General features: G+C 38.4%; 1 protein-coding gene across 6 annotated transcripts in view; it reads left to right on the top strand.

Annotated features, from left to right (window-relative positions):
• The window catches only part of RAPGEF5 (Rap guanine nucleotide exchange factor 5), a 487,242-nt gene that overhangs the window by 438,730 nt on the left and 22,889 nt on the right, over positions 1–25,623 (top strand). For 4 of the 6 annotated variants that reach the window (XM_074379608.1, XM_074379606.1, XM_010345669.3 and 1 more), the window contains 8 exons: positions 3,310–3,454; positions 5,026–5,123; positions 7,811–7,841; positions 8,815–8,893; positions 11,190–11,357; positions 15,935–16,032; positions 19,645–19,767; positions 21,419–21,597. In XM_074379608.1, coding sequence (XP_074235709.1) covers positions 3,310–3,454; positions 5,026–5,123; positions 7,811–7,841; positions 8,815–8,893; positions 11,190–11,357; positions 15,935–16,032; positions 19,645–19,767; positions 21,419–21,597 — 921 coding nt within the window. The remainder of the gene's footprint in view (positions 1–3,309; positions 3,455–5,025; positions 5,124–7,810; positions 7,842–8,814; positions 8,894–11,189; positions 11,358–15,934; positions 16,033–19,644; positions 19,768–21,418; positions 21,598–25,623) is intronic. The other 2 variants (XM_074379607.1, XM_003935110.4) reach the window with 1 other exon arrangement.

Below are 25,623 nucleotides of genomic sequence, written 5' to 3'. Positions count from 1 at the left end.
CACACACACACACGCAAAAAACACCAGAATTAGCGGGCATGATGGCAGTTGGCCTTTGGTCCCAGGTACATGGGATGCTGATGAAGGAGAATTACTTGAGCCCAGGAGGTTGAAGCTGCAGTGAGCTGAGATTGCATCACTGCTTTCCAGTTTAGATGACAGAGGGAGACTGTCTCCAAAAAGAAACAAACAAAAGACCTAATGATAATGCTTATTTAACATTCTTTCTCTGTTAAATAATTTTTACATGTCTCCCAACTTTATGGCATTTTTACACCTCAAAGAATACTTTAAAACTTCATAAAGAGCATAAAGTAACATCTCTCTTAAAAAATATATAACTAGAAATGATTATGTTTTAATCCTTTACTGTATCCTATGACCAAACAAAGCTATAGTAGGTATTCTGATACTTTTTAGAACCAGTTCATAAAATTGATCCTGAAACATTGTTAGTTAGTTTTAAATTTGGAAAGTTTCAATAATATGTGCAGATTTCCTTCAAGCTTTCAAGTGGGGTGCTGCTAAGACATTTTGCAATAACTATAAGATTTTGAACATCTCATTCTTCAAAAGTATTTTGGAAAAATATCTGTGAGCTAATTTCGTATACGTTTTAAATGCTAACATATTTCTAAAACGATTACTATCCATTAAGTAATATAAAGTGTACTTATAACAAATGAGATGCCTTCAAACTACATTTTTAAACTATGATCCTAATATTATTTGATTGTCATTTAATAATTTAATGTCTTTTGAGTCTTTGACTAAGACATTATATATAAAAATTTAGTTCACATTTTTATGAGCCTTTCTACCAATAATCAAAACCCATGAACTCTAATAAGCCAGAAGCCTTTCTTTATGATTGTTTCTATAAATTTGCAGTCTGCCTTTTATGAAATCATACCAAAAACAAAAAAGGGAATCTGTATTTAATCCGAGTTATTTTTGTGCACATCTTAGTGAAGATGTGTTACATATTCCACTACAGCCAACTTCTGAAAAGTGGCCTAAATTACTTCTGTTTGTTTTTTCCAATGATTTTTAAAACATTATTTATAGATTAGAGCTATTCATGCTGGGTTTAGATATTTTAGATAAGTATTTTTATTGTAATAGTATTTAATAGCTTTCACCTTTTATCATCATAAAAAGCATTACGTTTATAGCTCTGGGCCCCCTAATATTCTGTGCATTACATAGAAGTTATAACTCTCACCACATGCCTTCCCACTGTTCACTTCAGCAGCTAAACTTATAAATCAGTGTATATCTAGCATAGGCAAAATGTAAAAGAATGTCTGCATCCTAATTTTGGAAATCAGATTAATGCAAATGCAAATTTAACCAGTAAATATATTTTAAATATATTTCTTGCAGGGAGGAAAACAAGGTAAAGCAGATAACTGTTTACAAATGGAGAACTGTGGTTGAAGTGTCACTTCTTGATTGCTTTATTCTGCAAGTCTATAATTGTAGAACATGCACCTTGAATACAAAGTTCCTATCTTCATTTACATATGCTGACCTAAAAAATTGTATTTCTTAATTTTCTAGATTTTTTTATTTATACTAGTGAAGGCATTATATTCACAGCGAAAAAAGAGAAAAACGTTTAAGTGGAAATAATATAAGATAAATGTTTGAGACAGGTCTTGCTCTGTCACCCGGGCAGGAGTAGAGTAGCTCAATCATGGCTCACTGCAGCCTCAACTTCCCAGCCTCAAGTCATCCTCCTGTCTCAGCTTCCCAACTAGCTGGGACTACAGGTGTGCATCACCACACCCAGTTAATGTTTTTCTTTGTAGAGATGAGGTCTCACTTTGTTGCCTAGGCTGGTCTTAAACTCCTGGGCTCAAGCATCCTCCTGCCTCAGCCTCCCAAAGTGCTGGGATTATATGCATCAGCCACCATGGTTGGCCTAGATAAATCTTTATTAAGTTTTTCCTTTCAAGAGAAAAACTAAAAGAAATAGAAACAGATCTTTTTATGTTTGTCTGAGTTTATTTCACAGGTAGAAATCAAAGATGGTCTTGATGTATTTTTGCAGGGTGGGGAGACATTGACTAAATTATATTTTAAAATATTTACAAAGCCTGACATGAATTTATTCCAATTTTGCAATTGTATATGAGTGTTAAAGAATATGTAATCCTATCCAACAACCCTCAAGTGTTTGGTGTCATAGCATTTCCTGTTCCTTGTCATCTTTTTAATGTGTCCAAGACACTCAGAAATTACCATTTTGGAGACAACTAGAATAGATTGGTTTGGAATATGCCAAGCTGCTGTTGCATTCTTAGTAATTTAAACATTTTGCCTTTGAGGTTGTTATTTTTATGTAATTTTAACAGCATAGTTAACATATGGTCATTGTATATAAATTAGGAAATGCTAATAAGTACAATAACAATAATTTATGTGCTCTGAAATCTCATTACCTTGAGAAGCCACTGTTAACTATTCAATATGTATCCCTCCAGATAGTGAGATTATTCATATAAATAAACATTGTTAACAGAAGTAGATCATCCTAACATATTCTTTTCTTCCTTGCATCCCTGCTCAACAATACACTGCATATTCTCTGTCAGTAACTGTACTGCTGAACCATCATTTTTATGGCTGCTGAATAGTCATTAAGTGGATATGTAATAATTTAGTCAACTGTTCTCAGTTGTTGAGGCATTTAGGTTATTTCCTATTTTAAAAAAATTTTAATCAAAGTGAAAATTAGTCCCTTTTACCTCTGTGTTTGCACAGATATCCAAGTTTTCTTCAAGTAAATTCCTAGGAGTGGGCATTTGAATCATGTTACAAATCATGTTCCATAAATCTATAGTCATTAGGAACTACTTTAGAAGTACCTGGTTTTATAGAATGTGAAGTTCTGAGAATTAGACAGCACCTGGCCTACTTCTGACCTCAAATGTATTGAAATAGTATTCACCTGTGTAGTGAGGCCAGTTCTCTTCTCGGAGTCACTGTTGAAATTCATGAGTCACCTAGTATCTCCTTGAGCTGGCATTAACCGCATGCTGCCTGTGGAACCACGTCACCAGCTGCCAGTGAAATGGTCCAGCCCTTCACTTCCTGGCTGCCCACCGAATATGCTTCAGTCGTTTTCCTCAGTTTACTTTTGCTCTTTTCAGTGCACACCTTTTGCTCTCCCTATGCATATTTTATTCTTCCTGCATGTTTATATACTTGTATGCCTTCACTGTTTTGTAAAAATGAGAGTAAATGGATGTCTTCATATTTTTTTTATTTTCAACAATATGAGTTTTTCTTAACCATTTGCACCTATTCTGCTAAGAAGTATCAAGGCAAAGAAGAAAACTCAGATGTTCCTCGTAGGAAACGTAAAGTCTTACATCTTGTTTCCCAGTGGATTGCTCTGTACAAAGACTGGTTACATGAAGATGAACATTCAAAAATGTTTTTAAAGGTAATCCAACATTTCCAGATATTCTTTGATGCCAAAATAACTAGTTTTATTTTTAGATCTACATTTCAAAAATCTCCTTTGTACATAAGTCATTCAGCTTCCTTGTGATGGTCAAGTTGTGATTCAGAGAATATATACATTTATTTTGACTTCTGGAATTTGATATTCCGTATCTAAAAGCCATGGAAATTTTGATTGCTAATGAAATAACTAAAGAAGGTAAACCAAAACATTCAAAATTTGGTATAGTTTATTATATTGATATTCATTATAAGTTTGAAGTAACTAGTTCTATATATATAATATTGGCATAAAACATTACTTATCATTTAAAAACTATATGACATCCCAGCTACTCAGGAGGCTGAGGGGAGAAAACTGCTTGAACCCTGGAGGCAGAGGTCACAGTGAGCCAAGATCATACCACTGCACTCCAGCCTGGGTGACAGAGCAAGACTCTGTCTTAAACAAACAAACAAACAAACAAACAAAACTCTGTTGACAATTTATGTTCTGTGAAACATTTGTCAGGCATGGCATACTGTGATAATTTTAAGCAATAATAATTTGTATAATAGATATAATCTAGATTTACATTTGGAGTGAGACAAACTGATTTTTCTAATTAATAGGCATCAATATTTTTTCAACACAGATGATTCTCTGGAGAGATAATTAGTAAGACAGTTGGATTCCTTTGGCCACCAAAATCATATTAACTCTGCAGGTTAAGACAGAGAAGGAATGCAGTGGAATTCTAGCAAGGAAGAATTCTAGTTCAGAGTCAGCAACTGCCTAAATAGACTCAGCCTTTCATGAAGGAAACCACTTTGAATTCAACATTTAGTTGTCATTTAGGCATCCAGTTAAAAACGAGTCCAACCAACTCTTTAAATTCATGTTGTTTTCAAAGCAACTGCTTAATTCAATTCAATTGACTTTTTTCTACCAAATGATTATGTGGAATCTTTGGTGGGGGGAGCTGAAACAGGGTCTCCCTCTGTTACCCAGGCTGTAGTGCAGTGACGCAGTCATAGTGCACTGCAACCTCAAATTCTTGAGCTTGAGAGATCCTTGCACCTCAGCCTCCCAGCTATCTGAGACTAAAGGCATGCACAACCGCACTCAGTTATTTTTTTCTTTTTTTTTTTTTTTTAGAGATAGAGTCTTGCTTTGTTGCCCAGGCTAGTCTCATACTCAGCTCAAGCAATCCTCCGCACTCAGCCTCCCAAAGTGTTGGGATTATAGCCTGAGCCACTACACCTAGCCGATACTATTTTTTTAAGATATAGAATGATCATGGAAATCTCTAGTAACTAGCCAGCCAGGGGTCGCTAGAATTCTCTTTCCAGAATTCCCACCTACAGCCCTAACAGCAAATAGGAAGCCATGGCAGTTGAGTGAAGAGCTAGGAGTTATGATCCCGCTCTGGATTTCATTGACACCTGGTGAAACTGTACATTGTCCTGGATCCCTCCTTCTTTCCTCTGTTAGGATAGCCACGATATGAGTCTTAATCCCTACAAAATAGGCATTCAACCACTCAGCTGTCATTTGTCTTTTTTCTCCAGACTATATACAGGAATGTACTGGATGATGTTTATGAATATCCAATACTTGAAAAAGAATTGAAAGAATTTCAAAAGATACTTGGAATGCACCGTCGTCAGTAAGTATTTCATTTTCCTAAGTATAGTTAATGAAAGAAAGCAGCAGCAAATATGAGAGAGTTTGGAATGCCTTATACATAAAAGTTGATACTGAACATTTTGACTCAGATTCATCTTGATGCTTTAGCTTTTCTAGTAGTAAATTGTGTGTTTTGTTCTTATAACTCAAAATGAAATAGAATGGAATTCAGCTCACTGACTATTGTTTTAACTCTGTTTTTTATAGTGAAAACAACCTGGGTCATAACAATCGAGTGCATATAAACAATTAGTAAATCATTACTTAATTTTAAAAGTCTGTTTAACTTGTCTTTGTGGGGCTTGTAGCTATCTCTGTGGAATAGGGAGGAAGCATTTTATAAATAGATCTTAGGGAATTGTGGAACATTTTATTTTGTTTTGTTTTGTTTTATTTTATTTTATTTTTTGAGACATAGTCTCACTTTGCTACCCAGGCTGGAATGCAGCAGCGCGATCTTGGCTCACTGCAACCTCCACCTCCTGGGTTCAAGCGATTTTCATGCCTCAGCCTCCTAAGTAGCTGGAATTACAGACATGAACCACCACACCTGGCTAATTTTTGTATTTTTAGTAAAAATGGGGTTTTTCTATGTTGTCTGTGCTGATCTTGAACTCCCTACTTCACGTGATTCGACTGCCTCAGCCTCCCAAAGTGCTGGGATTACAGGTGTGAGTCACCACACCCAGCCTGTGGAGCATTTTAAAAGCTCAATTTGTATGGGTTCCCTGAGGTTTCTTTATCAATTTAGAAAGATTACAAAAAGCCATTTACTCAATGACTCTTGGCATGTCAAAGTATCCCCTAGGTATCTGTCATTAATCTTTCAGATTGGCAACACCGACTTTACTATTAGTGATATTGCCATTCAGTCCCCTTACTAATTTCAGTAAAAGAAAACATCACGTCATTCAGTCTTCATATTTAGCCACAGAGTTCATCTGAAGAGAAAAATTGTTGTCTGATTTACAATGTAGTTTATATTTCATAAACATGAAGCACATATATTGACAACGTGACATATATTGTCAAGTTGTGAAAAGCTTCTATTAAGATCTCAACAGTAACAAATTGTACCTCATAGAAAACGTTAATTCAAGGCTTTCAGATTACTGATTTGTGATTTAAAGCTTGACCTAATTTTAGTAAAGGGAGACCTCATTGCAAATGAAACATCTGTATAAATTAATCTTAGGTAGCAAACCATGTGTATACTTTAGTCCTCAGTCATCTGAATCTTATATTGAGAGATTTAAAAGTAAAGTGCAAATTAGCACAGTACCCTAGAGATGAATGCTGTGAATGTTGGAGGTCCTCTTCGATTACAGTGTACATTATGTTACGTTTCCATAGCCTAAGACTGATATGAAAATATGAACTAGTAAATGAAATCAAAAAAGGAAAAAAAGAAGAGCCTTGTCATCAAAATAATCCCCGCTATGGAAGTTGCTCTGTGCTGTGAGGCAGACCTGTTACAGCTGGGAAACTTTAATTCATGGTTTAAAACATGTAAATACATTTCATCAAATACATTAATGGAATTGTAATACATTTCATTTTAGAAACCTACACAAAAATGGTAAACAGTAGAGTAAAATAAGAATATGATGTTAAGAAATAATTCTTGGTCAGGCACAGTGGCTCACACCTGTAATCCCAGCAGTTTGGGCGGCAGAGGTGGGAGAATCACGTGTGTCCAGGAGTCTAGGAGTTTAAGACCACCCTTGTAAGACCCAGCCTCTACAAAAAAATAGAAACTTAGCCGGGCATGGTGGCACATGCCTGTAGTTCCAGCTACTTGGGAGGCTGAGGCAGGAGGGTCTCTTGAGCCCTAGAGGTCAAGGCGGCAGTGAACACTGATCATGCCACTGCAGTCCAGCCTGGGTGACAGAGTGAGATTCTGTCTCCAAAAAAAAAAAAAAAAAGAAGGAAATTATTCTTACTTATTTTTATAAGATTATTAAATACTTTAGATTCTAGAATAAGATGCAAGCCGTAAATGTAAAACTCATAACATTTTTTTGTCTAGCCCCAGTGCATAAATAGAGGAGAAAATGTTTCTTTCTGAGAGCAAGATTGATACCCTTAATTTATAGTTTACCTAGTGATGTATGAAATTGTCCCCAGTACTGGCACCTTCATCAGTAGAGGTGGCCTTCAGAGGGCACTTGACGGTGGAAATTTGCCAAGATGATCAGAGATGGGCAGAGTGTTCCCAGTTCCACCACACAGAGACCACATCCTGGAAAAGATGTGCCTTTAGCTATCCAAATAACATGTCACCTAAAATCTATCGCTATAACTGTATGAGCAAACGTAGTTCTATGGACTAATTATTGCAATTTTTAAAAATCCTCATTTCTGTGGACTGAGTTCCCAGGGACCGAGCAGATCCAGTTCCTCCCTCACTTCTGAGCTTCACTTTCTGTAGGTGGAAGGCAAAATACATCTGTGGCATCGGTAACTTCTTTACTTCCTGGCTCATTTGAAATTCATAGCCCAATGTGAAGTGTGTTGTACATAGTAAATTAATGAATACTGTACTTTATCTTTTTTAAAGAGCAAAATCCTCTGTCTAGTGCTGGAAAATTAGTCTTCCATAACAATAACTGCATTATTCTGGGTTTGGGACACAGACTGACTTCTTGTCATTTTTTTTCTTTTCAGTACTGTAGATGAATATTCACCACAAAAAAAGGTAAGCAGATGCTTCTGTACCTAAAATGAGGTGATCCCATTTGGAGACCTCACCTTGCCTCCCTTGGCATGTTTCATAATTAAAATGAATACTGCCGCGAGCGTAATGTGACACAGCGGGGCGCCTGGGGCTGCAGCTTCCCTGCGCTTTCCTGCTTTGCTTTTGTATCCCTTTGCTGGTATAAGTCCGATTTCAGCTGTGTACCCTTGACTTTTTGACATTCTGCTGATTTTATGGTGCATTTTAGAGTCTCGGGGCTTCCTGCTATCTCCACATTGATATAAATTCGATTTTAAAATGTTTATGTCAAAAAAAAAAATCCAGGCAGGAAGAATCTTGACTCTAAGAGGAAAGGAGTCTCATAAGGAAAATATTTGCTCTTTTAATACAACAGAAAGAGAGAAGGTAGCAGGTGGGAATGTGTTCCCAGTCTAATTTGATGAGGGGAAAATGTTGACAGATGTCAGGCACAAGTTTTGGAGACACATATGTATCAGGTGGATTGTCGTAATGAACAGTATACCTGTGTCCCTTAGGAAAGTCATTGTACTACAGCAGAGGTATTGAAACCATCTCAAAGTTGCTTCTGTGAACAATTTAATAGCATAGGATCTGACTGTCATAACTATATCTTAGAAGTTAATGTTGAAATGGGGAAATGATATTTATCTCAGGAGAATCTGTGGATGTTTGTAATAGCCAGATGTGAAAAATCGTGTTGCAGAGAATAAAGTTTGGGGCTTTTGGCCTGCTACCGGCCTTAGCCCAGGCCCATCAGATTGCTCAGAATCTCCACCACCGTTTGCATTAATTGAGGCAACTCCCAGTTTATTTCTCTAAGATTGGATGGGGGAATTTCACATTAGAAAAAAAAAAAAATTGGCTAGCTCTTTTGGAACATGTTGTAAACAGCTATGGTTTTCCAAAGGGCAGTAATACATTCATTCATTGTTCTCTTTCTCCCGTCTCACAGAATAAAGCCCTTTTCCACCAATTCAGTCTTAAGGAGAACTGGCTCCAGCATAGAGGAACTGTGACTGAAACGGAGGAAAGTGAGTATGGTTTTAAGTGGGGGTTTGGGGGTAGGTAGCAGTTAGCCACCATTTTTCTCCGACATTGGCGCATCAGCCTGACTAACCTTCATTTCTATCTGTCACCTCTCAGATAAGGATGTTAGCATCAAATAGCATGGTTTTTCTTTTCTTGCTTTGGGCATTATAGTTGTCTTAGATCATATAATACTGTCCCAAGCACCAAGGATACTTATAATTTGGGAAGCAAGGAAAGTAGACAATGCCTAGAGCCTTCTTGCATTCTTGAGAAGAGGTGCAAATGATCAGGAAACTCAGCCTTTTTCTCCTAGAACCATCTCCTCCCTACCTCCGTCAGCCCATTGCCTATGACTAACTGGAAGGATCACTAAAGTCAACGTGCAGAGTTTGAACTGAGTCAGTCCGTGACTCAGTCCACGAGAAGAAACTCTTGGATTAAATAATGGACAGAAAGCTGTATGGTGGAAGCTCCTGCAAGGCCAGGCTCTGTGGGCAGTGCCACCCATCTACTGTGCCCTCAGTCACTGCTCATTTGTGTGGAAGAGGCTCATGGCTTCCCCTGAAGAGGGCTGTTCATTCAACACAAGGGGTAACATCTTTTTAGCACCCTGAAGATGCTAAAGGGCTTTTCTATGTTAATACTTTAAAGAGGAACGAGAAATATTAATGGTGGTTTTCTCCTTTTAGATAAAGGTTGAGTCAAGTGCAGAGCCGGAAAACACAGCAAATTAAAATTTAATGCAGTTGTGACTCACAGACCCTCTCTTTTGACTTGTCTTTCTCCATATGCTGAAATTCTGAGTGTGATCATTTAATATTTGCCTAGTATCTGGAACTTAGAAGTCACAAGGATGCTTATTCCATTAGATGGTGTTCGCATATAATGCTCCTAATAGATGGTTCTGTTGGCTCATACTAAGTGTCATCTGTACCAAGTGAAAGAGCAAACAAAATTATCTAACCTCCTAATTCATTCGTTGCCGACCTTCCTTGCCCGTTTGTCTTATAGTTTAATCATACAGTTTTCCAAGCTAAGCTGCAAAGAGACAAAGTATTTCAAGGACCCTAGCCTCTTTTTATTTATCAGTTTATTTAGCAAGATGTAAAATTAACTTGGATTTAGTGGTTTAAATACTGGATTGCCTTACTGAAAAATTTCATCTAGGAAAGCCTTTTTCTGTCTTGCTAGTCTGTTGGCAAAATATAAAACACCTATTTGTTAGATGCTATTGTTTTAGTGACGTACCCAACCAAACCAAATATGTCAAATGTCTCCTGGTGGTGTGTTTACTTTGAGATTCTGTACATATAAACTCACAGTTAGACTTTTGCTTCATTTGCATTTCTATAAAACCATTCCTGGGTTTGTTTTTGTGGTGCCATTTAAGCTGCATATAAAATTTCTCTAGAAGCTTCACTCCCAGTTTTTTTTGTAATACCAAAGAGTAGAATATCTAAGTATATTATTGTCCTTCTGTCAGTTTAAAAGAAGATAGTGCGTTTTACACATTTATAGTAGCTGATATAAGAGGCAATGTGTCGGTTACATCCATTGCTATTAAAACAGTTTCCGATATTAATGTCATAAAGAAAGCATTTTCCAGGATCCATTCCCCCTGACAGTGATAACATCCTAGTAATAATTATCAGCATCACAGACAGTGAAAAGGAAACTTAAAAGGCTAGAAATGTGACCTCCATTTGGAAACTAAATTCTTCACTACCTTGATGGGAGAAAGGGAGTCATTCTTAAATGACTGAGAAAGCTGAACACAAAAACCGAGGCAGATGACAGATTTTTAGATAAACTTTAGAAAATTCTAGTAGCAAAATACGGTGTTCTTGATTGGGCCACTGAGATTGTCCTGAAATGGAGTGTAAAGTAAAAATTTATGAATTAGACACTTTAATATGCAGCTTTGGGAGATGTCAGAAACTGTCAAAGAAGGGATTTAAAAGTACAGTCTGTGTACCACAGATTCCACTATATTATGGTCAGATGGTTTCTACCATGAGTACACACTTGCCTGACTCAGGTCTCAGCGCAGTTTGAGAAGATTAAACACCACTCTTGCTTGTTGGCTGGCTTTGTAACATCTGAGTTTCATGTGTTTGCAAGCATGCACATAGACATACACCCACAGGTGCTCATGTGCATATATAAATATGCAAATCTAACTCTATATGTGCTATACTGAAGAGAATAGCAAGGTGGGTTGATTTGGAAGAGTTGATCCAGGTGCCTTGATTTGGAAAAGTCTGTATGTCATGACCACTGTTCTCTGTTTACAAACAGTTTTTTTCGCTTGTGCAGTTTTCTGCCACGTGTATATAACGGAGCATTCCTATGTCAGTGTGAAGGCAAAAGTTTCCAGTACAGCCCAAGAGATCCTAAAAGTTGTGGCAGAAAAGGTCCAGTATGCAGAAGAGGATCTGGCTCTGGTAGCCATCACATTCTCTGGGGGTAGGTTGTTTTCTATCCTTGGATATTAATCTTTCACTGATCTCCTTCAAAAGGGGAGGGTTGGCATTTTTGTAGAGTAAAAGTGCAGGTCCTCCCTTCTGGGCCCGCAGCTGAATGACCACAGGAACAATAAGAAGCTGCCTACCAGAAGTGTTTCCATGACAACAGTTGGGTACTGTGGGATACTGAATTTTCTCCCCAAGAACTGAATAGAGAGGCATGCTAGTGTTTTGAAATACATTATAAAGCTTTTCATATTTTGTACTCCAGATAAGCCTTCTATTTTCATATTTAAATTAACTTGGGAAATTGCTAAAGAGTGAAATTACTTTATGGGGGAAGAAAAAAGGAAAGATTGCCTTGAACCAGTCATATTGCGGACTGACAATTTAATAGTTAAAGATTCCCTATTGAAAGAAAGACAAACTGTACAATAAGGTGAAAGCTCACACTGCAGTATTCCTTTAGGTGGACATGGGGAGTGAGGCCTGGTTACAGCTTTTCCTTCTGTTGGGCCTTATTTATCCTCAGAGAATGGTTTATTGTCTGTATTGAATAAGATCACACAGATTACAAGCTGACACTATTGATCTATGCAGCTTGAACAGACTCCTTAGTTTTCACTGGAACCTGTCAGATCTCAATGTTGCTGGCCTCCTTTTTTGGTTTGCAATCTTTATTTAATATCTCCTTAACCCTGAGAAAAAAATACAAAGAAAGTGACCTAGCATCAGTAGTTGAAAGATGTGAGTACTGTGTGGACAACCTGGGATGTGGGCGGGTGAGGGGAGCAGATAAATTGCATTCCTGTTTACCGTTTGTTACCATTCTCCAGTTGGGAGATGTGTATCAGAATATACTTGAGGGTAAAGAATTATGTGACAGATTCTTCTTCCTAGGGCTGTTGCTCACAGGCAGGTAAAATGGTCCTACGAGCTGGTGGATTACATTTGCAAATGAAGCCTTTGTCTCTTGGCCCTCCTCCCTCTCCCGGGGCTCTAACTGTGTATCTTAGCAAAATGTGATCTAGAAAAAAGAATTTGAGAAACATGAGGGCTAAATGAATTTTAACTAGGTAGTGGTTAGATTTTTAATAATATATTTCAAATAGGTATGATAAATGTGTGTTATGTTTAATTTTCAAGTGACCAAAGATATAAAAGGATTTTTTTTTTTTTTTTGAGACCCAGAGTTTCACTCTTGTTACCCAGGCTGGAATGCAATGGCATGATCTCGGCTCACCGCAACCTCCGCCTCCTAGGTTCAAGCAATTCTCCTGGCTCAGCCTCCTGAGTAGCTGGGACTACAGGCACACGCCACCATGCCCAGCTAATTTTTGTATTTTTAGTAGAGACAGGGTTTCACCATGTTGACCAGGATGGTCTCGATCTCTTGACCTCGTGATCCCACCTGCCCCGGCCTCCCGAAGTGCTGGGATTATAGGCGTGAGCCACGCCCGGCCGATATAAAAGGATTTTAAACAGTGTTAAGCTTCATCAATACTGCTTAATTAAGCAGCATTAAGCTTGAGCATCCACCTCTCAAGGTAGCACCACTACAGAGAGTGATCCTGGGGTCCCCGTACAGACAGAAGGTGCCAGAGAAGGAAGAGCCGAATGAACTTTGCAGCACAACTGAGACCCATCTCCCTTGGGACCTGACTCAGAGTCAACCCTGGGATTCCTGCTGGCAGTTAATGAGCGGTTCTTTCACTACCCAGTATCTTTTTGGTGGCTGTGAAATGTCATTTTCACACTCTATTAAATTAAATTCATTAGGGTGGGCAATAGCATTATAATGTGTATAGACCCATTGCTAATCATCACTAGAAATATCAGCATATCTCAAATTATCCCACAGATTTGGAAATGTGCCATTATTTTCCATCCTCTACTTTTTTTTTTTTTTTTGCCTTTTTATCCCTCAAACAATAATGTTTTAATGAAGAAAACAAACTCAAAAGCTTTAATACATTCCTTGTTCTACTTACATAATTTTTAATAAATTATAGTTTAGTGCTACTTCAAAAAGAAATGATGAGAATTTTTTCTTTTTGGCAAAAAAAAAGTTTTAAGATGTCAGAGATGTTGGAGGTTTTATGGATTTTTCTGAAAGGAGCAATAGTATCATTCTCATAGCTTTAGTAGGTTTTTAGCGGTTTTGTGCCCAGGGTAGTTATATGTATGTAGTAACAATAAACTACCTAGTTATTGAGAGGTTAAAATTCTGTTATTTTTATTTATTTATTTGTTTTATTTTTTTGAGACAGAGTCTTGCTGTGTTGCCAGGTGCCAGGCTGGAGTGCAGTGGCCACTGCAGCCTCCACCTCCTGGGCTCAAGCAGTGCTCCTGCCTCAGCCTCCCAAGTAGCTGGGACTACAGGCATGTACCACCACACCCAGCTAATTTTTTTTGTTTTTTAGTAGAGACAGGGTTTTACTGTGTTGGCCAGGATGGTCTCGATCTCTTGACCTTGTGATTAGCCCACCTCGGCCTCCCAAAGTACTGGGATTATAGGCGTGGGCCACCCGCCCAGCCAAAATTCTGTTAGTTTTTATGTTTCATAGTATAGTGACAAACCTGAAAATAAGGGGATGGGATGAAATGTTTCTCAGCAAATAGAAAAACTGCTGTCAGAAAGTCATGACATTTTATTCTGTAAAGTGTGACTAGCTCTCATAAATTCAGATTTAAGGTATACATAGGCACAGAAAGGGCTGCAAGAAATTATAGCTAAACAAAGAAGGAGCTGATGAAACCTAGGAAATGGAACTTCAGAACCCAGCCATGTGAGAACATCTGCTATACAAGTCACCAGCCCAGTATTATAGCACTATGGATCTTTATAATGCTGGGCCATAAAGAATACATTAGATTATTATTTGTGTACTCTGCATTAAACAGAAATGTTCAAAACAATATTTTGTATTTGGACCAATTAAGTTGTCTAGAAAAGGCCTATAGAATATTGCATTTCCCAGTCATGCTGGATAGAGCTCCCTTAGGAAAAGTTGATTGTGTCACAGTGAAATAAACTTTAGTATGACTTTAGTCTACTCCTCTATGCATTTTGTAGTTAGGAGTAGGGCATTTTCTATGAAGAAAGCTATTTTGTTTTAAGAGTGCTCCAATTTAAGAAAATAGTCAAAGGATAGGAATTTGCAATAAGAAAAATAAGATAGAAGAGGAATATACAAAAAATATTTAACCTAGTAGTTAAGAAATGCAATGTAAACAGAGAATCTACTTTTTGTGTTAGCAAAATAGTAAACTTACTAACAGTAATGATCAGGCTGGGCATGGTGGCTCACAGCTTGTAAAATCCCAGCACTTTGGGAGCCAAGGCAGGCAGATCACTTGAGGTCAGGAGTTCGAGATCAGCCTAGACAACATGGTGAAATTCCATCTCTACCAAAAATACAAAATTAGCCAGGTGTGGTAGCAGGCATCTGTAATCCCAGCTACTTGGGAGGCTGAGGTAGGAGAATTGCTTAAACCTATGAGGCAGAGGTTGCAGTGAGCTGAAATCACACCATTGCACTCCAGCCTGGGTGACAGAGTGTAACTACGTCTCAAAAAAAAAAAAAAAAAAAAAAAAAAAAAAAGTAATGATCAGTGTACAAGTTTTATACCTATTTTTAAGTAAAATCTATTGGCTTTAAAAAAATCAGAAAGCAGTTTGGTAGTTTATATCAATAACATAAAAAATATTCATTCCCTTTGACCTAGTAATTCTAACACTAGGAGTTTATCTTAAGAAAATCCTTTATAATCAAAGATTTATACATAAGGATGTTGACTTCAGCAGGATATATTATGGCTGCTATAATAATAGATCCCATTTACCAACCCCCCCATGTGCCAGGCCCCGTGCCAGTACTTAGCATACATTGTGCCATCTCATTTGTATGACCAAAAAAAATTTAAAACCATTAAATGTTCAACAACAGAGGAAACATTAAATGATGGTATAATGAACTATTATTGGTATTTAATTTTGTATACCAAGGCAGTTATATGTATTGGTATATGCTATTGGTATATAACCAATTAAACATGACATATATGAATAATTTTTGCAAGTGGATAAAGTGCTTATAAGAATATGAGAATATAAAACTATGTATGGAATAATTGCAAATATATATGTGTATCCACAATAATTATAAATGCCTATGCATAAATCATTGCAAATCAATGCAATTATTTGTGTATATACGCACAGTTATATAAAAATCAGAAAAAAAAACAGACCTAAATGTAAAGCAGTGTTAACATAGTATGGTTATCTTAGATGAATACATTTTGCTGTTTCTCTTAAACTATTCTGTGTTCTAAACAATGACTAAATGTTATAGGATGCAAGAGGGCTCCACTTTTTGGCCGCTGAGCAGTGAGAGCTGTTCGTGATGCCACTGGTGTCATTGTACAGTGTGTGCAGAGCTGAATTAATCCACTTAGTTCTGTTTACTTTAAAGTATTTTTCTTTGGCAAGTTTCACTTTTTAAATATACTGTGTAGGCCTACTGCTGCTACTCTTATATTTCTAATTATTCTTTTTTCTTTTTTCAAATAAAGAAAAGCATGAACTTCAGCCAAATGACTTAGTCATCTCCAAATCCCTCGAGGCATCTGGTCGGATATACGTCTACCGGAAAGACCTGGCTGACACCTTGGTAAGGACCTTCAGCCTTGTATTTGAAACAAACAGGCCAGGCGAGGTGGCTCATACCTGTAATCTCAGCACTTTGGGAGGCTAAGGAAGATAGCTTGAGCTCAAAAGTTTGAGACCAGATCAAAAGTTTGCAACCCTTTCTCTACAAAAAAATTTAGAAATTAGCTGGGCATAGTAGCACACTCCAATTGTCCCTAGGTATGTGCTGAGGTGGGAGGCTCTCTTGAGCCCAGGAGGTCAAGGCTGCAGTAAATTGTGATCTCACCATTGCACTCCAGCCTGAATGTGAAGGTGAGATCTCAAAAAAAAAAAAAAGAAAAAAAAAAGAAAGAAAGAAAAAAAGGAATACACACACAAATGTCAGATTCAAAGCATAGTTTTTATATGTTTATAATGAATGTTAGAAAAAAATATTAAAGTATTTCCTCCCTTATCCAATGATCCAATTCCCAAATAACAATACTTTTACAAACCAAAAAGGGATTGAGAAATTTAATTCAATTTAATCCAATGTGAGGAGTTCTAAACCCTGCCTAAGTAAAACACATTTGGTCCCTGAAATAAAGGATTTGAGACAAATGACTCCTCCCTTGGAATTTTAATTTTATTTTTTCTTTTTCGGTGAGCATATGGAGATGAGGCGAGAAATGCATCCTGGGTAGATTTAAGGGGAAAGAGACCTTTGTTTCGGTACGTTTCAGTATACTTTGTTCCATTCCTTTGAAGAAAAGCATGGATGACCAGCCTTCACTGTGTAGAACAGGGTCATGGCAGTGGGGCATCAGATGCTGCCAAAGAGAAAGGGTCTGGAGAAATGTAGAACCCGTGCATTAAGTTACTTTCAGTCCAAAATTTAAGAACACTTATCCTAAGTGGATGAATTCATTGCTGCTGTGGTTCCTAAAGACCTCAGTAGAGTGTGAGGATTTTTTTTTTTTTTTTTTTTTTTTGAGACAAAGTCTCACTCTGTCGCCCAGGCTGGAGTGCAGTGGCGTAATCTTGCCTCACTGCAACCTCCGCCTCCCAAATCCAAGCGATTCTCCTGCCTCAGCCTCCTGAGTAGCTGGGACCACAGGCTCATGCCACCATACCTGGCTAATTTTTTTGTGTTTTTAGTAGAGACAGGGTTTCACGGTGTTACCAGGATGGCCTTGATCTCCTTACCTCTTGATCTGCCTGCCTCGGCCTACCAAAGTGCTAGAATTACAGGCGTGAGCCACCATACTCCGCCAGAGTGTGAGGATTTTTAAATGTAGTTATATGTTTGACTCTGAAGCCCCTGCGTATTCCCTTCATTTGTACATGTCTTAGTTGGACCTTTCCCGTGCTGTCCTTCAGCAGGTCACAGATCCTGTGTAATTCTGTCAGTGAAACGTGACCACCTTGGTGCTGCACAACATTTCTGAGTAAATAATGAGGTTGATCTTACCCCTTCCCATGAAGGAGGATGATCTGACCCGTAGCTACTGTGGGGATCATTGTGGTAGAGGAAATCACCACTCTGAGTATCTCCCACGCCTCCTCCGCCAGCCACATGTGGCCTTCTCAGGCAGCTCCCTCCCATGCATCTCCACGCTCAGTCTTCTACCATCCAGGGCCACCTTCAGAAAATAAGGCTGGCCTGGGCAATGCCTTGACGGAATAAATAGGTGCTATGAAATATGTTCTGAGAGAGGCCAGACTCCATCCTACCCTCCAAAACTTGCCCCCGCCAACTCTTGATAACACCTAAAATTGTCCCAGTGGAATCATAGGTTTAAATATTTCATTACCAAAAGATGTCAGTTAAAATCAAACATTGTAAGGCAAGAATAACACATGAAAACACCAGTACCCACTGTCACTTTCATATAGATTAGTTAATCCTCTTGGAAAACAGGAATTAGTGCAATGAAGAAATGAGATAGAAAAATTTCATGTTTCTTGGCAAGGGCAGGACAACCTTGAATAGAGTTATTTGACCTTGAATAACTGGAGTTAGTAACTCCAGTTGGGTAAGGGACCCGATCAGGAAGAAAATGCAGACAAAAAGCCAAGTAGAAATATCCTGACACCTCCAAATTATTAAGCAGGTATGTGTGCTGCTTCCTCACTCTGGTTCTTCCTTTGAAAGTCAGCAGTAGAGTCTGTCTGTTCTTAGCCTAACCAGACCAGTCCCTGAGAAACCTCGGCTTTTCCTCCACCTCCACTGGTTGGTTAGCTGGTTCGTTTAGTCAGTACTTTCTGAGCACAACACTTAGCCCTACACTGGGGATACAGAGACAAAGTGAACCTTGACCTGCTGCTGAGAGGACTGAGTCTGTGGGAAAGCTCTGTGAAGATCTTCAGTCATTAGATTTAAAAAAAAAAAAAAAAAAAAATAGGAAACCTACTCATCAAATGTAAAACTTCTAAAATGCAAATAATTTATTTTTTAGTTTAGAAATAGGGATTAATATTTGGCACCTGGAATATCCCCTTTATCCTACTATGTCATTTATTTTTCACGATTCCTTCTTTTTGTTTTAAAGTTATTATTCAAATCTAACCCTTCAAATGGGAGAATTTATATTTTCGTTAGAAAACATCAACTATTTTGGAAAGATGCCAATTAATGTTTTAAATAACTTTAGTGGTGAAATAGATTTAAAGTTGTGATGGCATCTAATAACTTTAGGCCATTTTTTTTTTTTTTTTTGAGACGGAGTTTCGCTCTTGTTACCCAGGCTGGAGTGCAATGGCACGATCTCGGCTCACCGCAACCTCCGCCTCCTGAGTTCAGGCAATTCTCCTGCCTCAGCCTCCTGAGTAGCTGGGATTATAGGCACGCGCCACCATGCCCAGCTAATTTTTTGTATTTTTAGTAGAGATGGGGTTTCACCGTGTTGACCAGGATGGTCTCGATCTCTTGACCTCGTGATCCACCTGCCTCGGCCTCCCGAAGTGCTGGGATTACAGGCTTGAGCCACCGCGCCCGGCCTAGGCCATATCTTAAGGAAATACTGTTACCAGCCTCATAGTGGTTAGGCCCTATTTACATAGGGAAAGCAGTTGATACTTAAAATAGTAATCTACCATGGGATATAAATGAAATAATTTTTATTTTTTATTTCGTGTTAAATGTTTTTCACTTACCATGGGCATTTTAATAAAATGTGTAAATGTGTGTCTGGAATGAGACTTGTTAAACATAGTTTCTGTTAAAGCCATGTCTGTCTTTATTGAAGTGCACCGTGACATTTCTTTTGTTTGTTTTTATACTAACCCTGCTGGCACATTAATTCTTGCCAGAAGCCAAAGTGATTTCAGGGCTTTCGCTTTCATTATGCTGTCTGCCAGGGCAGTGTTTTATAATCAGATTTGTGTGTGTATGTGTGCGCCTGGGGGCCGGGGAGAGGGATGGAGGAGGAGTGGGCGAACTCACTGAAGTATCATTGATCACGTTGTACTATTTCCAAGACCGTTTCCTAAATTGCCTGTAACTCACTGAAGGTGAACAGACCAGGGAAAATACTAAGTGCACTCAGAAATGATTACTTTGCTAATGTGGGCTTCTAGTGCTTTGCTACAACCAGCCAATGCAGTGCGAAACATTTGGGAATTCCTGAGGATCTTTTTGCTTCTGTTGGTTTAGAACCCGTTTGCAGAAAATGAGGAATCACAGCAAAGGTCGATGAGGATTTTGGGAATGAACACCTGGGATCTTGCTCTGGAATTAATGAATTTTGATTGGAGTCTATTCAATTCAATTCACGAGGTAAGTGAGGATTGAAAAGATAAAATACAAATGCTGTTTTAACTGTTAATTCTTTGTGAAGGGTATCTATGCGTGTGGTGATAATATTATGCTAGAATAACATGGTCCGAAAGGTATTTGGGGACTTTAAATATACTGAAAGACTGACTCAATTATTAAAAAATCAGAATATGTGAGCATGCTTTTATTTGCTTCTAGTATGATCATATGCTTGTGTAATGTATAAATATGCTATATTTTGTACATATAAATACATATGTATTTGGAGATAAGGCTCTAATGGGATTGATGAACTATTTTACCTCTGATATTGATAGATTTATTTTTTTCATGAAGTTTATGATAGTTGTACAACAATTGTATTCATATTTATGTATGTACACACACTTATCCATCTTTTTACTTAAGAACATTCTATAAATTTAGACTGCATTATAAGACTTCGAGTACTTTATTGAACATTTTTGGATATATTCAAGTTTTTATGTATCATTTTTTCACTTGAGGACAGATTATAACATTTTTGAAACAATAGATTGGGAGCAAAATGCTACTGACGATTCACAAGTACATTTGGCCAGAGGAAACGCTCACAGGAATCAAGAGATGAAAAATGTTAGAGCCCCCTGCAACCATATGTTGCATTTGCTTTGCCATGTAGTGAAATTTTTTATTTTAAGTGGCCTTTCCTTCTGAAGAAGGAACCTCACGCCCAATTTAGAGATCCCGATGTCCTCATATTTTCTCATTAAACAGATGTCAATATTATGATCAGAATGTGAGCAAGTAGTAAATTCGTTCACGCTAAATGGCTTATGTCTTTGGAAATGTTAGTAGACTAGGATATACCCCTGCTTATGCAGCGGAAGAATGTAGATTGCCTCTGTAAAATTCACAAACACACACACTTATTTAAAAGCAAATCTCTTCTATTCCTTTGCACATCATCCGTCTATATAAATAGTTACTGGTCTTGTTTGCTTTTGTACATTATTAGACCTTGCCTTAATCTCATTCTCTTTCCATTTATGGTTTGATATCAGTTTTATATCAATGTTTTATATCAGTGGTTTTCAAAGAGTGAGTACTCAGACCAGCATCATCAGTGGGTCTTGGGCGTTAGTTAGACATGCAGAGTTCTAGCCCCTCCACACACCTACAGGATCGGAAGTTCTAGGGATGGGATCTAACAGTCTGTGCTTCAGCAGTCCTCCAGGTAATTCTGATTCACACTAAATTTGAGGACCGTTGTCTTAGAGAACAGACCTGTGAGGGTCTGATGTGCACCTTAACAAATACTAGTAGTACTAGGATTAGTTTTCACTTGAATTTTTCAACATGCAAGTTTGGGAAATTAGGAGATTCCATTTATCCTATGATTTCAACTTTAAGATATCTTAGATTTTTATATAGAGATGTATTCCTTATATTCTGAAAAATCACTTACATAGTTCTAGGTGAACATTATTGAATGAGGCACTTCTAAAACTAAATCACTTTGAATTTAATGTATTACTATTCGCCATATTATCTGTTCGCCTATTAATAATGTGGGAGGGACTACCTGAAGTAGCTCTTAAAATCTGACCGAGTTTTGTATTAACTGTACTTTGCTATAAATAAACCCTGGCATGAATACATTTTCTTTCAGCAAGAGCTGATCTACTTCACATTCAGCAGACAGGGAAGTGGGGAACACACTGCAAACCTCAGCCTTCTGCTCCAGAGATGCAATGAGGTCCAGCTCTGGGTGGCCACGGAGATTCTGCTCTGCAGCCAGCTGGGCAAGCGAGTGCAGCTGGTGAAAAAATTCATCAAAATTGCGGCTCAGTAAGTTTCTAGTGTGAGAAGTGCCATTCCTCTAGTCTCCTTGAGAGACTACATTGTTTTTCTTTCTTTTTTCCTTAGGATGATAAGGGTTGGGATATAAACGCGTAATACGGAGTTAAATGACCAAATGGCTGAAAAGGTCCATTTTTGAATATTTATATCTTTGCATTTCACGTATTTATACCTTAAAGTAAATGTCAAAGTATCAGACATAAGCACTTTGCTCTCTGCCTCTGCACTAATAAGCAGGCAGTACACACATCCTTCATCCTGCAGCTGAACTGCAGTGTGCCCAGGTGAGCTACAGGAGGCCAGAAAAAAAGGGATGATGATGTGCGGAAGTGAGAATCATTCACCCCACCCCATGAGCCTCACTCCTGGGTGCACCCCATGCTCCAGCCACTCATCTTCCAAGCATGAACACTTGTTGGCTTTGCCAAGAATGGCCGCTTGCACCCAGCAAGTTGTCGCCATTCTTCAAGATCTCAGTCAAATATTACTTCCTTCCTGAAGTTACCCCTGATTTTCAAATGCAGAGGTACTACTTCTCTTCTGCACACATATGCTTTTAACCTTCTAAAATCATACTGTATTTATTAAATTTATCTGTTTATGTAGGATTTCTTCACTAGGCTGTGTTTGCTTTCCAAGAACAGGGACTATTTCTTATCAATCATTGTACTTGGGTGGGGAGTACAGAACTTGAGTAAATAGCAGTGACTCGGAAAATTTTGAATGAAATTTTAGTCACTTGCTAGGAGCATCTCTTAAAATATCAGAGTCATATTAAGAGTCTGCTCTTTGGACCACTCCCCAGCAGAAGCAGGGAGCATGAATCAAAATCTTCAACTCCTTTTGCTTCCCAGCCTTAAGATTTTATTTGTCCTTTGTCTTCCAAAGTAGTTTTTATATCAGTTTTCAAATACATGTCAATATCGATCACTCATATGTACAGATGTATACAAGGTAGTGTGGGGAAATCGGACTGAGTCTACACACAGCTCCTGCCTTTGTGAGTCTTGCAGTGTATCAGTGGGCATTTCTGTACCTCAGCTGGCAGCTCTGCAAAGTAGAATGGGGAAATGCCCTAGAAGAAGATCTAATTCTGTTGAGGGCTTTAGAGGAGGGAGAGCTCATACCCCAAGGGTGTAGAAAGTAGGATCAGGAAAAATTTGAAGGAAGTTGCCTTTGAATCTATTTGAATTCTTGGGGAAGATGTGACAGGTAGGAATTCAAAAGAGTACACTCTCTGTGGAAGGCCGACTCAGCGGAAACAATGAAGCAGAGCCTGTGGTCAGAGAGGGTAACATCTTCTGATTAAGAGTGGAAGGGGATGTATGCAGAAGTTGTGGGAGAATGGTCTGTAAAGACAGGCGGGATCAGTTGCAAAAGATCTTGAATTTCAGATTGGAGAGTTTGAACTGAATTGAGAAAGGAGAAGGGAGTTTTTGAAAGTTTTTAGGCAGCAGACTGACAGTATCAGAGATGTCCTTCAGGAAGGTTGGTCTGAAACTAGCACATTGAACTGTAGCAAAGGGACCCCAGGAGCAAGATAATTTTTCTTAGCCAAAAGACCATGAAGGATCCTGACCTGGTATTTGGTGTGACTGGGTGTGGAAGGATAGATAACATGATATTCCTAAATATTATAATCATTGGACTGCTTTTATGGTGAATGCTTTTTTTTTTTGGCCATTGTGTTTCAGAATGGCTTGTGAAATTCCTGAAGATGAGCCTCTTTTGGCTAAAAAGCTTTCTTGTAAATGCTAGTCACTTGGATAAATGGAAAATTAATGTACCAAGGAGTAAAACGACACCGCCCAGCTCAGTTCCCACTATAAGATTGTCTGTCCTCAGGGAGATGAAATATATTCACGTCTTCTCCATATGGCTCCATTCTCTTGAATTTTTATGGTGATGGTCTCTATCCCTAGCCCAGTGGATAGAATTCAACAGAAACAGAGAGTTAAATTCCTTATAATCACGCTAGTAGGAATAACCAAGGGAAAATAGTAATTTCCACAATCATGAAGTGTTTTTCCTGCCTAAGGCATCCTATTTGCATATTCATGTTTCCCCTCCTTCTCACCATCCCCATCCCCCACTTCGGTGTATTGAGTGGATTTTATTTTCTCACACAAAGACAAAAGGAGTGTTTGCTGAACTGGAATGTTTAGTGTCAGACAGTCTGTTCTTATCATGGAATGAATGACCGCTGTTAACAGAGGATTTCAGCCTGGAATGGTATCTGATATTTGCACTGTATCAATTTGTCTTCTCCAGAAATTGTGTCTGTATTAATTCCTTTTTTTTTTTTATAACAGATTTAGATGTTAGTCATATGTGTGTTTCTGAGGTTTTTTTTCCTTAAAATATGACTAAAAAGGACAGCTGTATGGATCAGGAAAATTGTTCATTGGGAGCTAAAAGATAAAAAGATGGGAATTCTAAGATTTCACATAGATTAATGAAGCTGAATAAAAAGTAGAATAATAAACATCCTTATAATGAATAATGATAAATCCATTTCCCCAGAAGTTTGTTTTCTACTTCAGCAAATGCTGTTTAAAAGGCTTGCTGTGTACTAGGCACCTGGGTGATGGACAGAATATAAAAAGATTAGACATGTACTCCATCCTTAAGGGACCTACTATCTAGCAGGGATTGCATAACCAGTGGGGGCCTCCATCATATCATAAGGTGCGGGGACCCGCTGTAAGAGAGACTTCCAACTGAAGAGCTTCCAGCAGAGTGATGGAGCAGTTCTTATTGACCACAAGAGCCTCTGCAGAGGAACCTGGTATTTCAAAACATCATCTCAGGAGATGTCACTAACTCAAGTCTGTTCTGGCTGGTGGGAACATTCAGGGTGTAAAGAGTCAGAAAAAGTAAAATGAGGGAAGTGGAGTCACCAACAGCAGGAGGAAGGGGAGTCACCATGTGAAAGCAGTGATTCTCAAATGCAAGTAGGTTTCCCAATCACAGACTGCGAGGTATCCTGTTTTAGTTTATTCATGGACTGTACCAAGCAGGGTCTACCCAGGAGAAAGTTGGTAAAAAAAACAAAACAAAACAAATAAGCGGTCACTTAAATGAAGGTACAGGGCCTCACACTTACCAAGGAACTGCTGGCAGAGCCAAAAGCCAGACAGGAGGACCATGAGAGGAACAGATCGTGCCCCTTGGAGGCTCAGCAGCAAGGTGCCTATGAGACCCGTGTCCACCAGATACCTTCCGCACGAGGTGTGGAGGCAGCACGGCCTCTCCGGGTTCCACTGTTCTTGGGAGTGGAACTTGTAGAATACCCCCAGGCCTGCGCCTTCCTGGCTTGGAGCCTGGTACAGCCGGACTCAGGCAGTACCTAATCTGTGAGGCTGGCTCTTAGGCAGGCCAGTTTAGGAAGGGCCTGCCAGAGCGCGGCTTCTGTGGGTCTTCCTACTCACTCCACAGCTCAGGTCATTCTCCTAATTCTGAACTAGACAATCTCATACGCTGTGTGTACAACTGGGAATCAGCATAGCTTGGGCGACAGCGGCTTGTAGTATGTATCGAGAACCTTTAACGTCTTCAGCTTTTGACCAACCATGGAATGGCTGGAAGTCTAACTTAATGGGGAAAAAAAAAATACAGTAAAAAGTTGTATGTATAAGAAATTTATTGCAGCATTCTGTGTAACAGGGAAAATTGAAAATTATTGTCCACATTAGAGGAATAAATTATGTAATATGCTCTTGATAAAATATTACATCACCGTTAATGATGATAGTAAATAATCCATAGTATATAACATAACATGGTATTTAACCGAAAAAACAGGCCACAGACTTACACGGTTCCTAAATTCCATATGAGACATTGGTGGAGAGTTCATGAAGGAATGGCATCTGAGGGAAGCTAGACAAACATCACGAGGTCACTGATATATACTCTGCTTACTGCTAAGTACTTCATATTTTTTCTTAGTAAACTTTCAAGGTAGGGTAATTTTTTTTAACTTTGTTTTAAAGCCCTACCTCAGAGAAGTTG

The sequence above is a fragment of the Saimiri boliviensis genome, chromosome 10, assembly GCF_048565385.1.
Source record: "Saimiri boliviensis isolate mSaiBol1 chromosome 10, mSaiBol1.pri, whole genome shotgun sequence".
In the NCBI taxonomy this organism is placed as follows: domain Eukaryota; kingdom Metazoa; phylum Chordata; class Mammalia; order Primates; family Cebidae; genus Saimiri; species Saimiri boliviensis.
This window is presented reverse-complemented; position numbering and strand designations above follow the sequence as displayed.